This window comes from Notothenia rossii (assembly GCF_949606895.1).
Source record: "Notothenia rossii genome assembly, contig: scaffold_265, whole genome shotgun sequence".
Lineage (NCBI taxonomy): Eukaryota > Metazoa > Chordata > Actinopteri > Perciformes > Nototheniidae > Notothenia > Notothenia rossii.
In genome coordinates, this window is record NW_027639616.1 from 23,528 (window position 1) to 39,401 (window position 15,874).

The 15,874-nt window shown below is 47.0% G+C and overlaps 1 protein-coding gene across 4 annotated transcripts in view; it reads right to left on the reverse strand.

Moving 5' to 3' along the window:
• Nucleotides 1-14,462, reverse strand: part of LOC307027603 (phosphatidylinositol 4-kinase beta-like) — a 37,173-nt gene extending 22,711 nt beyond the window's left edge. For 3 of the 4 annotated variants that reach the window (XR_013804691.1, XM_079695885.1, XM_079695883.1), the window contains exons 1-2: nucleotides 14,344-14,462; nucleotides 7,545-8,655 (exon numbers count right to left, since the gene is read on the reverse strand). Coding sequence is in view for 3 of the 4 variants with exons in the window: in XM_079695885.1 (XP_079552011.1) it covers nucleotides 7,545-8,639 (1,095 nt within the window). In the remaining variant the exon portion in view is untranslated. Of the gene's footprint in view, nucleotides 1-7,544; nucleotides 8,656-14,303 lie in introns of all 4 variants that reach the window. The other variant, XM_079695884.1, reaches the window with a different exon arrangement.
• Between the last annotated feature and the right edge of the window lie 1,412 nt (nucleotides 14,463-15,874).

Consider the following 15,874-nt stretch of genomic DNA (forward strand, 5'->3'; position numbering starts at 1 on the left):
TTCATACTGCTCTCAGGCTGCTGTGTGTATCTAGTGTATTCATACACACTGTTCATACTGCTCTCAGGCTGCTGTGTGTATCTAGTGTATTCATACACACTGTTCATACTGCTCTCAGGCTGCTGTGTGTATCTAGTGTATTCATACACACTGTTCATACTGCTCTCAGGCTGCTGTGTGTATCTAGTGTATTCATACACACTGTTCATACTGCTCTCAGGCTGCTGTGTGTATCTAGTGTATTCATACACACTGTTCATACTTCTCACAGGCTGCTGTGTGTATCTAGTGTATTCATACAGACTGTTCATACTGCTCTCAGGCTGCTGTGTGTATCTAGTGTATTCATACACACTGTTCATACTGCTCTCAGGCTGCTGTGTGTATCTAGTGTATTCATACACACTGTTCATACTGCTCTCAGGCTGCTGTGTGTATCTAGTGTATTCATACAGACTGTTCATACTGCTCTCAGGCTGCTGTGTGTATCTAGTGTATTCATACACACTGTTCATACTGCTCTCAGGCTGCTGTGTGTATCTAGTGTATTCATACACACTGTTCATACTTCTCACAGGCTGCTGTGTGTATCTAGTGTATTCATACACACTGTTCATACTGCTCTCAGGCTGCTGTGTGTATCTAATGTATTCATACACACTGTTCATACTGCTCTCAGGCTGCTGTGTGTATCTAGTGTATTCATACACACTGTTCATACTGCTCTCAGGTTGCTGTGTGTATCTAGTGTATTCATACACACTGTTCATACTGCTCACAGGCTGCTGTGTGTATCTAGTGTATTCATACACACTGTTCATACTGCTCTCAGGCTGCTGTGTGTATCTAGTGTATTCATACACACTGTTCATACTGCTCTCAGGCTGCTGTGTGTATCTAGTGTATTCATACAGACTGTTCATACTGCTCTCAGGCTGCTGTGTGTATCTAGTGTATTCATACACACTCTTCATACTGCTCTCAGGCTGCTGTGTGTATCTAGTGTATTCATACACACTGTTCATACTGCTCTCAGGCTGCTGTGTGTATCTAGTGTATTCATACACACTGTTCATACTGCTCTCAGGCTGCTGTGTGTATCTAGTGTATTCATACACACTGTTCATACTGCTCACAGGCTGCTGTGTGTATCTAGTGTATTCATACACACTGTTCATACTGCTCACAGGCTGCTGTGTGTATCTAGTGTATTCATACACACTGTTCATACTGCTCTCAGGCTGCTGTGTGTATCTAGTGTATTCATACACACTGTTCATACTGCTCACAGGCTGCTGTGTGTATCTAGTGTATTCATACACACTGTTCATACTGCTCTCAGGCTGCTGTGTGTATCTAGTGTATTCATACACACTGTTCATACTGCTCTCAGGCTGCTGTGTGTATCTAGTGTATTCATACACACTGTTCATACTGCTCACAGGCTGCTGTGTGTATCTAGTGTATTCATACACACTGTTCATACTGCTCTCAGGCTGCTGTGTGTATCTAGTGTATTCCTACACACTGTTCATACTGCTCTCAGGCTGCTGTGTGTATCTAGTGTATTCATACACACTGTTCATACTGCTCTCAGGCTGCTGTGTGTATCTAGTGTATTCATACACACTGTTCATACTGCTCTCAGGCTGCTGTGTGTATCTAGTGTATTCATACACACTGTTCATACTGCTCTCAGGCTGCTGTGTGTATCTAGTGTATTCATACACACTGTTCATACTGCTCTCAGGCTGCTGTGTGTATCTAGTGTATTCATACACACTGTTCATACTGCTCACAGGCTGCTGTGTGTATCTAGTGTATTCATACACACTGTTCATACTGCTCTCAGGCTGCTGTGTGTATCTAGTTTATTCATACACACTGTTCATACTGCTCTCAGGCTGCTGTGTGTATCTAGTGTATTCATACACACTGTTCATACTGCTCTCAGGCTGCTGTGTGTATCTAGTGTATTCATACACACTGTTCATACTGCTCTCAGGCTGCTGTGTGTATCTAGTGTATTCATACACACTGTTCATACTGCTCTCAGGCTGCTGTGTGTATCTAGTGTATTCATACACACTGTTCATACTGCTCTCAGGCTGCTGTGTGTATCTAGTGTATTCATACACACTGTTCATACTGCTCTCAGGCTGCTATGTGTATCTAGTGTATTCATAGACACTGTTCATACTGCTCACAGGCTGCTGTGTGTATCTAGTGCAGGGGTGTCAAACTCAAGGCCCGGGGGCCAAATCCGGCCCGCGACTTCATTTTATTTGGCCCGCAAGAGCCTGCAAAGAATATACTACGGTTATTATACGGTTACATGCCGATTTAAAGAAGCAGGTTGCCCATAAACTACATGTCCCACAATGTATCTTGTTTGCGCACTGAAGAGACTTGCAATTATTTGCCCTGTACTTCTGCTTTCAAACGTAGTTAGTTATTACCCTATCCAATAATAATCCAATTCAGAGGCAATCATGTAATATAATATATTATTTTATATATTTATAGATGTATATTTATATAGTTACAACCGGCCCTTTGAGTGCAACCATAATGCTAATGTGGCCCGCGATGAAATTGAGTTTGACACCCCTGATCTAGTGTATTCATACACACTGTTCATACTGCTCACAGGCTGCTGTGTGTATCTAGTGTATTCATACACACTGTTCATACTGTTCTCAGGCTGCTGTGTGTATCTAGTGTATTCATACACACTGTTCATACTGCTCTCAGGCTGCTGTGTGTATCTAGTGTATTCATACACACTGTTCATACTGCTCTCAGGCTGCTGTGTGTATCTAGTGTATTCATACACACTGTTCATACTGCTCACAGGCTGCTGTGTGTATCTAGTGTATTCATACACACTGTTCATACTGCTCTCAGGCTGCTGTGTGTATCTAGTGTATTCATACACACTGTTCATACTGCTCACAGGCTGCTGTGTGTATCTAGTGTATTCATACACACTGTTCATACTGCTCTCAGGCTGCTGTGTGTATCTAGTGTATTCATACACACTGTTCATACTGCTCTCAGGCTGCTGTGTGTATCTAGTGTATTCATACACACTGTTCATACTGCTCTCAGGCTGCTGTGTGTATCTAGTGTATTCATACACACTGTTCATACTGCTCTCAGGCTGCTGTGTGTATCTAGTGTATTCATACACACTGTTCATACTGCTCTCAGGCTGCTGTGTGTATCTAGTGTATTCATACACACTGTTCATACTTCTCACAGGCTGCTGTGTGTATCTAGTGTATTCATACAGACTGTTCATACTGCTCTCAGGCTGCTGTGTGTATCTAGTGTATTCATACACACTGTTCATACTGCTCTCAGGCTGCTGTGTGTATCTAGTGTATTCATACACACTGTTCATACTGCTCTCAGGCTGCTGTGTGTATCTAGTGTATTCATACAGACTGTTCATACTGCTCTCAGGCTGCTGTGTGTATCTAGTGTATTCATACACACTGTTCATACTGCTCTCATCTGGCTGTGTGTATCTAGTGTATTCATACACACTGTTCATACTGCTCACAGGCTGCTGTGTGTATCTAGTGTATTCATACACACTGTTCATACTTCTCACAGGCTGCTGTGTGTATCTAGTGTATTCATACACACCTGTCGTACTGCTCACAGGCTGCTGTGTGTATCTAGTGTATTCATACACACTGTTCATACTGCTCACAGGCTGCTGTGTGTATCTAGTGTATTCATACACACTGTTCATACTTCTCACAGGCTGCTGTGTGTATCTAGTGTATTCATACACACTGTTCATACTGCTCTCAGGCTGCTGTGTGTATCTAGTGTATTCATACACACTGTTCATACTTCTCACAGGCTGCTGTGTGTATCTAGTGTATTCATACACACTGTTCATACTGCTCTCAGGCTGCTGTGTGTATCTAATGTATTCATACACACTGTTCATACTGCTCTCAGGCTGCTGTGTGTATCTAGTGTATTCATACACACTGTTCATACTGCTCTCAGGCTGCTGTGTGTATCTAGTGTATTCATACACACTGTTCATACTGCTCACAGGCTGCTGTGTGTATCTAGTGTATTCATACACACTGTTCATACTGCTCTCAGGCTGCTGTGTGTATCTAGTGTATTCATACACACTGTTCATACTGTTCTCAGGCTGCTGTGTGTATCTAGTGTATTCATACACACTGTTCATACTGCTCTCAGGCTGCTGTGTGTATCTAGTGTATTCATACAGACTGTTCATACTGCTCTCAGGCTGCTGTGTGTATCTAGTGTATTCATACACACTGTTCATACTGCTCTCAGGCTGCTGTTGTGTATCTAGTGTATTCATACAGACTGTTCATACTGCTCTCAGGCTGCTGTGTGTATCTAGTGTATTCATACACACTCTTCATACTGCTCTCAGGCTGCTGTGTGTATCTAGTGTATTCATACACACTGTTCATACTGCTCTCAGGTTGCTGTGTGTATCTAGTGTATTCATACACACTGTTCATACTGCTCACAGGCTGCTGTGTGTATCTAGTGTATTCATACACACTGTTCATACTGCTCTCAGGCTGCTGTGTGTATCTAGTGTATTCATACACACTGTTCATACTGCTCACAGGCTGCTGTGTGTATCTAGTGTATTCATACACACTGTTCATACTGCTCTCAGGCTGCTGTGTGTATCTAGAGTATTCATACACACTGTTCATACTGCTCTCAGGCTGCTGTGTGTATCTAGTGTATTCATACACACTGTTCATACTGCTCACAGGCTGCTGTGTATATCTAGTGTATTCATACTGTACACACTGTTCATACTGCTCACAGGCTGCTGTGTGTATCTAGTGTATTCATACACACTGTTCATACTGCTCTCAGGCTGCTGTGTGTATCTAGTGTATTCATACACACTGTTCATACTGCTCACAGGCTGCTGTGTGTATCTAGTGTATTCATACACACTGTTCATACTGCTCACAGGCTGCTGTGTGTATCTAGTGTATTCATACACACTGTTCATACTGCTCTCAGGCTGCTGTGTGTATCTAGTGTATTCATACACACTGTTCATACTGCTCACAGGCTGCTGTGTGTATCTAGTGTATTCATACACACTGTTCATACTGCTCACAGGCTGCTGTGTGTATCTAGTGTATTCATACACACTGTTCATACTGCTCACAGGCTGCTGTGTGTATCTAGTGTATTCATACACACTGTTCATACTGCTCTCAGGCTGCTGTGTGTATCTAGTGTATTCATACACACTGTTCATACTGCTCACAGGCTGCTGTGTGTATCTAGTGTATTCATACACACTGTTCATACTGCTCTCAGGCTGCTGTGTGTATCTAGTGTATTCATACACACAGTTCATACTGCTCTCAGGCTGCTGTGTGTATCTAGTTTATTCATACACACTGTTCATACTGCTCTCAGGCTGCTGTGTGTATCTAGTGTATTCATACACACTGTTCATACTGCTCACAGGCTGCTGTGTGTATCTAGTGTATTCATACACACTGTTCATACTGCTCTCAGGCTGCTGTGTGTATCTAGTGTATTCATACACACTGTTCATACTGCTCTCAGGCTGCTGTGTGTATCTAGTGTATTCATACACACTGTTCATACTGCTCTCAGGCTGCTGTGTGTATCTAGTGTATTCGTACACACTGTTCATACTGCTCTCAGGCTGCTGTGTGTATCTAGTGTATTCGTACACACTGTTCATACTGCTCTCAGGCTGCTGTGTGTATCTAGTGTATTCATACACACTGTTCATACTGCTCACAGGCTGCTGTGTGTATCTAGTGTATTCACACACACTGTTCATACTGCTCACAGGCTGCTGTGTGTATCTAGTGTATTCATACACACTGTTCATACTGCTCTCAGGCTGCTGTGTGTATCTAGTGTATTCATACACACTGTTCATACTTCTCACAGGCTGCTGTGTGTATCTAGTGTATTCATACACACTGTTCATACTGCTCTCAGGTTGCTGTGTGTATCTAGTGTATTCATACACACTGTTCATACTTCTCACAGGCTGCTGTGTGTATCTAGTGTATTCATACACACTGTTCATACTTCTCACAGGCTGCTGTGTGTATCTAGTGTATTCATACACACTGTTCATACTGCTCTCAGGCTGCTGTGTGTATCTAGTGTATTCATACACAGTTCATACTGCTCACAGGCTGCTGTGTGTATCTAGTGTATTCATACACACTGTTCATACTGCTCTCAGGCTGCTGTGTGTATCTAGTGTATTCATACACACTGTTCATACTGCTCTCAGGTTGCTGTGTGTATCTAGTGTATTCATACACACTGTTCATACTGCTCTCAGGCTGCTGTGTGTATCTAGTGTATTCATACACACTGTTCATACTGCTCTCAGGCTGCTGTGTATATCTAGTGTATTCATACACACTGTTCATACTGCTCACAGGCTGCTGTGTGTATCTAGTGTATTCATACACACTGTTCATACTGCTCTCAGGTTGCTGTGTGTATCTAGTGTATTCATACACACTGTTCATACTGCTCTCAGGCTGCTGTGTGTATCTAGTGTATTCATACACACTGTTCATACTGCTCTCAGGCTGCTGTGTATATCTAGTGTATTCATACACACTGTTCATACTGCTCTCAGGCTGCTGTGTGTATCTAGTGTATTCATACACACTGTTCATACTGCTCACAGGCTGCTGTGTGTATCTAGTGTATTCATACACACTGTTCATACTGTTCACAGGCTGCTGTGTATATCTAGTGTATTCATACACACTGTTCATACTGCTCTCAGGCTGCTGTGTGTATCTAGTGTATTCATACCCCTCACTGTTTATTCATCATTCAATTCATTCTATCTTTTATTCTGTAGATTGTGTACATTACTTTTCACTTTACTGCTTGTTGCACTCCTGGTTGGAAGCTAAACTGCATCTCGTTGTCTCAGTACCTGTAATCTGTGCAATAACAATAAAGTTGAATCTAATCTTGAGCAGGAACAAATGTGTTTACTTAGTGCATATCTGACATTAACGATTAAACACATGTGTGCATTCTTTATAAATGCAAACCGAATCAAGCCAACTCCGGAGGTGGCGGTATGCACCTTCAAGCTGTTTGCAATCCGCCAAAACCGAGAGAAGAAGAAGAAGCCGAAGCCGACTCCGAGCTGTCCGACTTCAGGCGAGGTTTTTGAGACCTCCCCCGCTTGCGGTCGGCTACTCTCGTCTACTTTCGAGGCGAGCCGCAGCTCGTCTCAAACAACCCTACTCTGTCTGCAGCGGTGTACCTGAACACACCACACAGAGGTTACATACTGCACCTGAACACACCACATAGAGATGCTGGATTTAGAAACAGAGGATGCTAACAGGTGTGTAAATGCTGCGCTCAGGGCCCCTCACCACTTAGGGCTTGAAGAGGTTTTAACGTTGACTATAAAATGCTTCTTATCTTATCTTAACAGGTGAGTGAATGCTGCGTTCAGGGCCCTCACTCACCACGTAGGGCTTGATGGCGTCGCCCACGTCCTCGTCCATGTGGATGTACATGTTGAGCAGCTGCGGCAGGTAGAAGTCCACCTGGTCGTGGCTGAAGCTGAACAGCCGGTTCCCGATGTATGCCTGCACCCCCGGCTCCTTGGAGCTGTGCAGGTAGGAGATCGCCATGGAGACGTCAAACAGCTTGGACTCGAACAGGCGGAGCAGCCACGACTGTTTGGACGGGTTGGAACGCTGCCGGAGGCGGAGACTCTTCACCGAGCCGGGAGGCGGGGCCTCAGGAGGGGGCGGGGGAGATACATGGGGCGGGGCCTCAGGAGAGGAAGGGATAGAGGCAGGGGGCGGGGCCTCGGGGTCATCCACCTGCAGCGTGGGGGGAGCGGGGCGTTGCTGAGGCTCATCCCCCTGGTTCAGCTTAATTAGTTGGGGCTCCTCCCCCTGGGTCAGTTTCATCGATTGAGGCTCCTCCCCCTGGGTCAGTTTCATCGATTGAGGCTCCTCCCCCTGGGGCAGCTTCATTAGTTGAAGCCCCTCCCCCTGATGAGGCTCCTCCCCCTGGTTCAGCTTCATATGTTGAGGCTCCTCCCCCCACTGAGGCCCCTCCCCCAGGTTCAGATTAATCTGCTGAGGCTCCTCCCCCTGGTTCAGCTTCATTAGTTGAGGCTCCTCCCCCCGCTGAGGCTCTTCCCCCTGGGTCAGTTTCATTGATTGAGGCTCCTCCCCCTGGGTCAGTTTCATCGATTGAGGCTCCTCCCCCTGGGTCAGTTTCATTGATTGAGACTCCTCCCCCTGGGTCAGATTCATCGATTGAGGCTCTTCCCCCTGGTCCAGCTTCATTCGTTGAGGCTCCTCCACCTGTCGAGGCTCCTCCCCCTGGTCCCGCTTCATTCGTTGAGGTTTCTCTCCCTGCTGAGGCTCCTCCCCCCGCTGAGGCCCCTCCCCCTGGTCCAGCTTCATTCGTTGAGGCTCCTCTTCCTGGTTCAGCTTCAGCTGCTGCAGCACTTCTCGACACGCCCTCTGTGCAACTTCAGCGTCGATCAGCATCACACCCAGGGGGGGGGTCGCTGCTGAGGGGGGGGGCTCTGAGTCCTCCATCAGGACTGCTCCTCCTCTGGAACACACACACACACACACACACACACACACACACACACACACACACACACACACACACACACACACACACACACACACACACACACACACACACACACACACACACACACACACACACACACACACACACACACACACACACACACACACACACACACACACACACAGGGTTGGTTATTTTGAATTTAAAAGTCCAATGCACGTTTATAAAATAATGAATAAAGATATGTTATTCTGTCTGACCTGAGACACAGAGTGTGTGTGTGTGTGTTTTTGTATACTTCCATTTGGTGTAGATACTTGTCTATAGTTTATTTATATTTCCTAATATCACAGTCTCTGAGCAGAATATGAATCAGACATAGTAGTTATATTTCTACTTTTCTCTCTTATTGCCTCATGTTGTTGTTGTTGTTGTTGTTGTTGGTGTACAGCTGGTGATAACAACAGAGATAAAGCTAACACTTTTCCACAAGTAAATACAAGCAGACTTTATCTTTCTCTCCACACAGAGGCTGCTGTCTCTGACCTGAGAGAGGATGCTGACCTGAGAGAGGATGCTAACCTGAGAGAGGATGCTGACCTGAGAGAGGATGCTAACCTGAGAGAGGATGCTGACCTGAGAGAGGATGCTGTCTCTGACCTGAGAGAGGATGCTAACCTGAGAGAGGATGCTGACCTGAGAGAGGATGCTAACCTGAGAGAGGATGCTGACCTGAGAGAGGATGCTAACCTGAGAGAGGATGCTGACCTGAGAGAGGATGCTAACCTGAGAGAGGATGCTGACCTGAGAGAGGATGCTGTCTCTGACCTGAGAGAGGATGCTGACCTGAGAGAGGATGCTAAGCTGAGAGAGGATGCTGTCTCTAACCTGAGAGAGGATGCTGACCTGAGAGAGGATGCTAACCTGAGAGAGGATGCTGACCTGAGAGAGGATGCTAACCTGAGAGAGGATGCTAACCTGAGAGAGGATGCTGTCTCTGACCTGAGAGAGGATGCTAACCTGAGAGAGGATGCTGTCTCTGACCTGAGAGAGGATGCTGACCTGAGAGAGGATGCTGACCTGAGAGAGGATGCTGTCTCTGACCTGAGAGAGGATGCTAACCTGAGAGAGGATGCTAACCTGAGAGAGGATGCTAATCTGAGAGAGGATGCTGTCTCTGACCTGAGAGAGGATGCTAACCTGAGAGAGGATGCTAACCTGAGAGAGGATGCTGTCTCTGACCTGAGAGAGGATGCTAAGCTGAGAGAGGATGCTGTCTCTAACCTGAGAGAGGATGCTGACCTGAGAGAGGATGCTAACCTGAGAGAGGATGCTAACCTGAGAGAGGATGCTGACCTGAGAGAGGATGCTAACCTGAGAGAGGATGCTAACCTGAGAGAGGATGCTGACCTGAGAGAGGATGCTAACCTGAGAGAGGATGCTGTCTCTGACCTGAGAGAGGATGCTGACCTGAGAGAGGATGCTGTCTCTGACCTGAGAGAGGATGCTAACCTGAGAGAGGATCCTGACCTGAGAGAGGATGCTGTCTCTGACCTGAGAGAGGATGCTGACCTGAGAGAGGATGCTGACCTGAGAGAGGATGCTAACCCGAGAGAGGATGCTGACCTGAGAGAGGACGCTAACCTGAGAGAGGATGCTGACCTGAGAGAGGATGCTAACCCGAGAGAGGATGCTGACCTGAGAGAGGATGCTAACCTGAGAGAGGATGCTGACCTGAGAGAGGAAGCTAACCTGAGAGATGATGCTGACCTGAGAGAGGATGCTAACCTGAGAGAGGATGCTGACCTGAGAGAGGATGCTAACCTGAGAGAGGATGCTGTCTCTGACCTGAGAGAGGATGCTGACTCTGACCTGAGAGAGGATGCTGACCTGAGAGAGGATGCTGTCTCTGACCTGAGAGAGGATGCTGACCTGAGAGAGGATGCTGACCTGAGAGAGGATGCTAACCTGAGAGAGGATGCTGTCTCTGACCTGAGAGAGGATGCTAACCTGAGAGAGGATGCTGTCTCTGACCTGAGAGAGGATGCTAACCTGAGAGAGGATGCTGACCTGAGAGAGGATGCTGACCTGAGATAGGATGCTAACCTGAGAGAGGATGCTGACCTGAGAGAGGATGCTGACCTGAGAGAGGATGCTGTTTCTGACCTGAGAGAGGATGCTAACCTGAGAGAGGATGCTGACCTGAGAGAGGATGCTGTCTCTGACCTGAGAGAGGATGCTGACCTGAGAGAGGATGCTGACCTGAGAGAGGATGCTAACCTGAGAGAGGATGCTGACCTGAGAGAGGATGCTGACCTGAGACAGGATGCTGACCTGAGAGAGGATGCTGACCTGAGAGAGGATGCTAACCTGAGAGAGGATGCTGACCTGAGAGAGGATGCTGACCTGAGAGAGGATGCTAACCTGAGAGAGGATGCTGACCTGAGAGAGGATGCTGTCTCTGACCTGAGAGAGGATGCTAACCTGAGAGAGGATGCTGACCTGAGAGAGGATGCTAACCTGAGAGAGGATGCTGACCTGAGAGAGGATGCTGTCTCTGACCTAAGAGAGGATGCTAACCTGAGAGAGGATGCTAACCTGAGAGAGGATGCTGACCTGAGAGAGGATGCTGACCTGAGAGAGGATGCTGTCTCTGACCTGAGAGAGGATGCTGACCTGAGAGAGGATGCTCACCTGAGAGAGGATGCTAACCTGAGAGAGGATGCTGTCTCTGACCTGAGAGAGGATGCTGACCTGAGAGAGGATGCTGTCTCTGACCTGAGAGAGGATGCTGACCTGAGAGAGGATGCTAACCTGAGAGAGGATGCTGACCTGAGAGAGGATGCTGACCTGAGAGAGGATGCTAACCTGAGAGAGGATGCTGTCTCTGACCTGAGAGAGGATGCTAACCTGAGAGAGGATGCTGACCTGAGAGAGGATGCTGTCTCTGACCTGAGAGAGGATGCTGACCTGAGAGAGGATGCTAACCTGAGAGAGGATGCTGACCTGAGAGAGGATGCTGACCTGAGAGAGGATGCTAACCTGAGAGAGGATGCTGTCTCTGACCTGAGAGAGGATGCTGACCTGAGAGAGGATGCTGACCTGAGAGAGGATGCTAACCTGAGAGAGGATGCTGACCTGAGAGAGGATGCTAACCTGAGAGAGGATGCTGTCTCTGACCTGAGAGAGGATGCTAATCTGAGAGAGGATGCTAGGATGTTATTCTGTCTGACCTGAGACACAGAGTGTGTGTGTGTGTGTTTTTGTATACTTCCATTTGGTGTAGATACTTGTCTATAGTTTATTTATATATCCTAATATCACACAGTCTCTGAGCAGAATATGAATCAGACATAGTAGTTATATTTCTACTTGTCTCTCTTATTGCCTCATGTTGTTGTTGTTGTTGTTGTTGTTGTTGGTGTACAGCTGGTGATAACAACAGAGATAAAGCTAACACTTTTCCACAAGTAAATACAAGCAGACTTTATCTTTCTCTCCACACAGAGGCTGCTGTCTCTGACCTGAGAGAGGATGCTGACCTGAGAGAGGATGCTAACCTGAGAGAGGATGCTGTCTCTAACCTGAGAGAGGATGCTGACCTGAGAGAGGATGCTAACCTGAGAGAGGATGCTGACCTGAGAGAGGATGCTAACCTGAGAGAGGATGCTAAGCTGAGAGAGGATGCTGACCTGAGAGAGGATGCTGACCTGAGAGAGGATGCTAACCTGAGAGAGGATCCTAACCTGAGAGAGGATGCTGACCTGAGAGAGGATGCTGTCTCTAAACTGAGAGAGGATGCTGACCTGAGAGAGGATGCTGACGCTGACCTGAGAGAGGATGCTGACCTGAGAGAGGATGCTGTCTCTGACCTGAGAGAGGATGCTAACCTGAGAGAGGATGCTGACCTGAGAGAGGATGCTGACCTGAGAGAGGATGCTAACCTGAGAGAGGATGCTAACCTGAGAGAGGATGCTGTCTCTGACCTGAGAGAGGATGCTGACCTGAGAGAGGATGCTGACCTGAGAGAGGATGCTGTCTCTGACCTGAGAGAGGATGCTAACCTGAGAGAGGATGCTAACCTGAGAGAGGATGCTGTCTCTGACCTGAGAGAGGATGCTGACCTGAGAGAGGATGCTAACCTGAGAGAGGATGCTAACCTGAGAGAGGATGCTGTCTCTGACCTGAGAGAGGATGCTAACCTGAGAGAGGATGCTAACCTGAGAGAGGATGCTGTCTCTGACCTGAGAGAGGATGCTGACCTGAGAGAGGATGCTAACCTGAGAGAGGATGCTAACCTGAGAGAGGATGCTGACCACAGAGAGGATGCTAACCTGAGAGAGGATGCTAACCTGAGAGAGGATGCTGACCTGAGAGAGGATGCTAACCTGAGAGAGGATGCTGACCTGAGAGAGGATGCTAACCTGAGAGAGGATGCTAACCTGAGAGAGGATGCTGTCTCTGACCTGAGAGAGGATGCTAACCTGAGAGAGGATGCTAACCTGAGAGAGGATGCTGTCTCTGACCTGAGAGAGGATGCTGACCTGAGAGAGGATGCTAACCTGAGAGAGGATGCTAACCTGAGAGAGGATGCTGACCTGAGAGAGGATGCTGACCTGAGAGAGGATGCTAACCTGAGAGAGGATGCTAACCTGAGAGAGGATGCTGACCTGAGAGAGGATGCTAACCTGAGACAGGATGCTAACCTGAGAGAGGATGCTGACCTGAGAGAGGATGCTAACCTGAGAGAGGATGCTGACCTGAGAGAGGATGCTGTCTCTAACCTGAGAGAGGATGCTAACCTGAGAGAGGATGCTAACCTGAGAGAGGATGCTGACCTGAGAGAGGATGCTGTCTCTAACCTGAGAGAGAATGCTAACCTGAGAGAGGATGCTGACCTGAGAGAGGTTGCTGACCTGAGAGAGGATGCTGTCTCTGACCTGAGAGAGGATGCTAACCTGAGAGAGGATGCTAACCTGAGAGAGGATGCTAACCTGAGAGAGGATGCTGACCTGAGAGAGGATGCTGTCTCTAACCTGAGAGAGGATGCTAACCTGAGAGAGAATGCTGACCTGAGAGAGGTTGCTGACCTGAGAGAGGTTGCTGTCTCTAACCTGAGAGAGGATGCTAACCTGAGAGAGGATGCTGACCTGAGAGAGGATGCTGACCTGAGAGAGGATGCTGACCTGAGAGAGGATGCTGCCTCTGACCTGAGAGAGGATGCTAACCTGAAGTAATGATGTAATCACATGAGAGAGGATGCTAACCTGAGAGAGGATGCTAACCTGAGGTAATGATGATCACCTGAGAGAGATAATAAAGTAATGACTGTTTAAATCCATTGTTAGCAGTCAGCTGATGTTAGCATGTTAGCTCAGAGCTCCCATAGTAAATAAAGCTTTACTCTAAAGCTAATCGGAAGTTAGCATTACCTCAGCCTCTCGGGTTAAAGTGATAAACAGACTGTTAGCTTAGCTTTGAGTTTGATAAACTAGTTAAACTACTTAATGCACAATTAGTTAACCAGCTAACTAAGCGTTAGCATCTGTTAGCTTAGATGAGCTAACCCATCCACTCCGCACTGTTAGCATTAGCAGCTTAAAGCCAACTGTTGCTTGTCTTTAAAGCGGAATGCTAAGCTAACGTTAGCCCCCTCTCACAGGTAGTCTGCAGGTGAGGGTCCAGGTGAGCCGGTCCTACCTGGAGACAGTTCCGCGGGTTCAAAGGGAACTTTTATTCCCAGTTAGTTCCCATTGACTCTGTCAACAACAGCTGCTGCTTCTTCTTCTTCTGCGGCTGAGGAGGCTGCCGGTGTGTAGCGCCCCCTGTGGACAGGAGAGGAACTGCAGCACATTGTGGAGAGGAACGGCTGCCCCCCAGTGGAGAGGAGAGGTGAGGAACTGCTACCCCCGTGGAGAGGAGAGGAACTGCTGCCCCCGTGGAGAGGAGAGGAACTGCAGCCCCCCCTCCCCCCCGTGGAGAGGAGAGGAACTGCAGCTCCCCCCCCCCCCCCCCCCCCCCCATGGAGAGGAGAGGAACTGCAGCCCCCCCGTGGAGAGGAGAGGAACTGCAGGAGGCTGACCGGTGGCTCTTTTGTTTCTGTGGTTCTAAGGTTCTGTTGTTCTAATGTTCTGTTTATTATCTGGTTCTAAGGTTCTGTTGTTCCTGTGGTTCTAATGTTCTGTTGTTCCTGTGGTTCTAATGTTCTGTTGTTCCTGTGGTTCTAATGGTCTGTTGTTCCTGTGGTTCTAATGGTCTGTTGTTCTGTGGTTCTAATGTTCTGTTGTTCCTGTGGTTCTAATGGTCTGTTGTTCTAAGGTTCTGTTTTTCCTGTGGTTCTAATGTTCTGTGGTTCCTGTGGTTCTAATGGTCTGTTGTTCTGTGGTTCTAATGTTCTGTTGTTCTAAGGTTCTGTTGTTCCTGTGGTTCTAAGGTTCTGTGGTTCTAATGTTCTGTTGTTCCTGTGGTTCTAAGGTTCTGTTGTTCTGTGGTTCTAAGGTTCTGTTTTTCCTGTGGTTCTAAGGTTCTGTGGTTCTAATGTTCTGTTGTTTATCTGGTTCTAAGGTTCTGTTGTTCCTGTTGTTCTGTGGTTCTAATGGTCTGTTGTTCTGTGGTTCTAAGGTTCTGTTTTTCCTGTGGTTCTAAGATTCTGTGGTTCTAATGTTCTGTTGTTTATCTGGTTCTAAGGTTCTGTTGTTCCTGTTGTTCTGTGGTTCTAATGGTCTGTTGTTCCTGTGGTTCTAATGTTCTGTTGTTTATCTGGTTCTAAGGTTCTGTTGTTCCTGTGGTTCTAATGGTCTGTTGTTCCTGTGGTTCTAATGGTCTGTTGTTCCTGTGGTTCTAATGGTCTGTTGTTCTGTGGTTCTAATGTTCTGTTGTTCCTGTGGTTCTAATGGTCTGTTGTTCCTGTGGTTCTAATGTTCTGTTGTTCCTGTGGTTCTAATGTTCTGTTGTTCCTGTGGTTCTAATGGTCTGTTGTTCCTGTGGTTCTAATGGTCTGTTGTTCTGTGGTTCTAATGTTCTGTTGTTCCTGTGGTTCTAATGGTCTGTTGTTCTAAGTTTCTGTTTTTCCTGTGGTTCTAATGTTCTGTGGTTCCTGTGGTTCTAATGGTCTGTTGTTCTGTGGTTCTAATGTTCTGTTGTTCTAAGGTTCTGTTGTTCCTGTGGTTCTAAGGTTCTGTGGTTCTAATGTTCTGTTGTTCCTGTGGTTCTAAGGTTCTGTTGTTCTGTG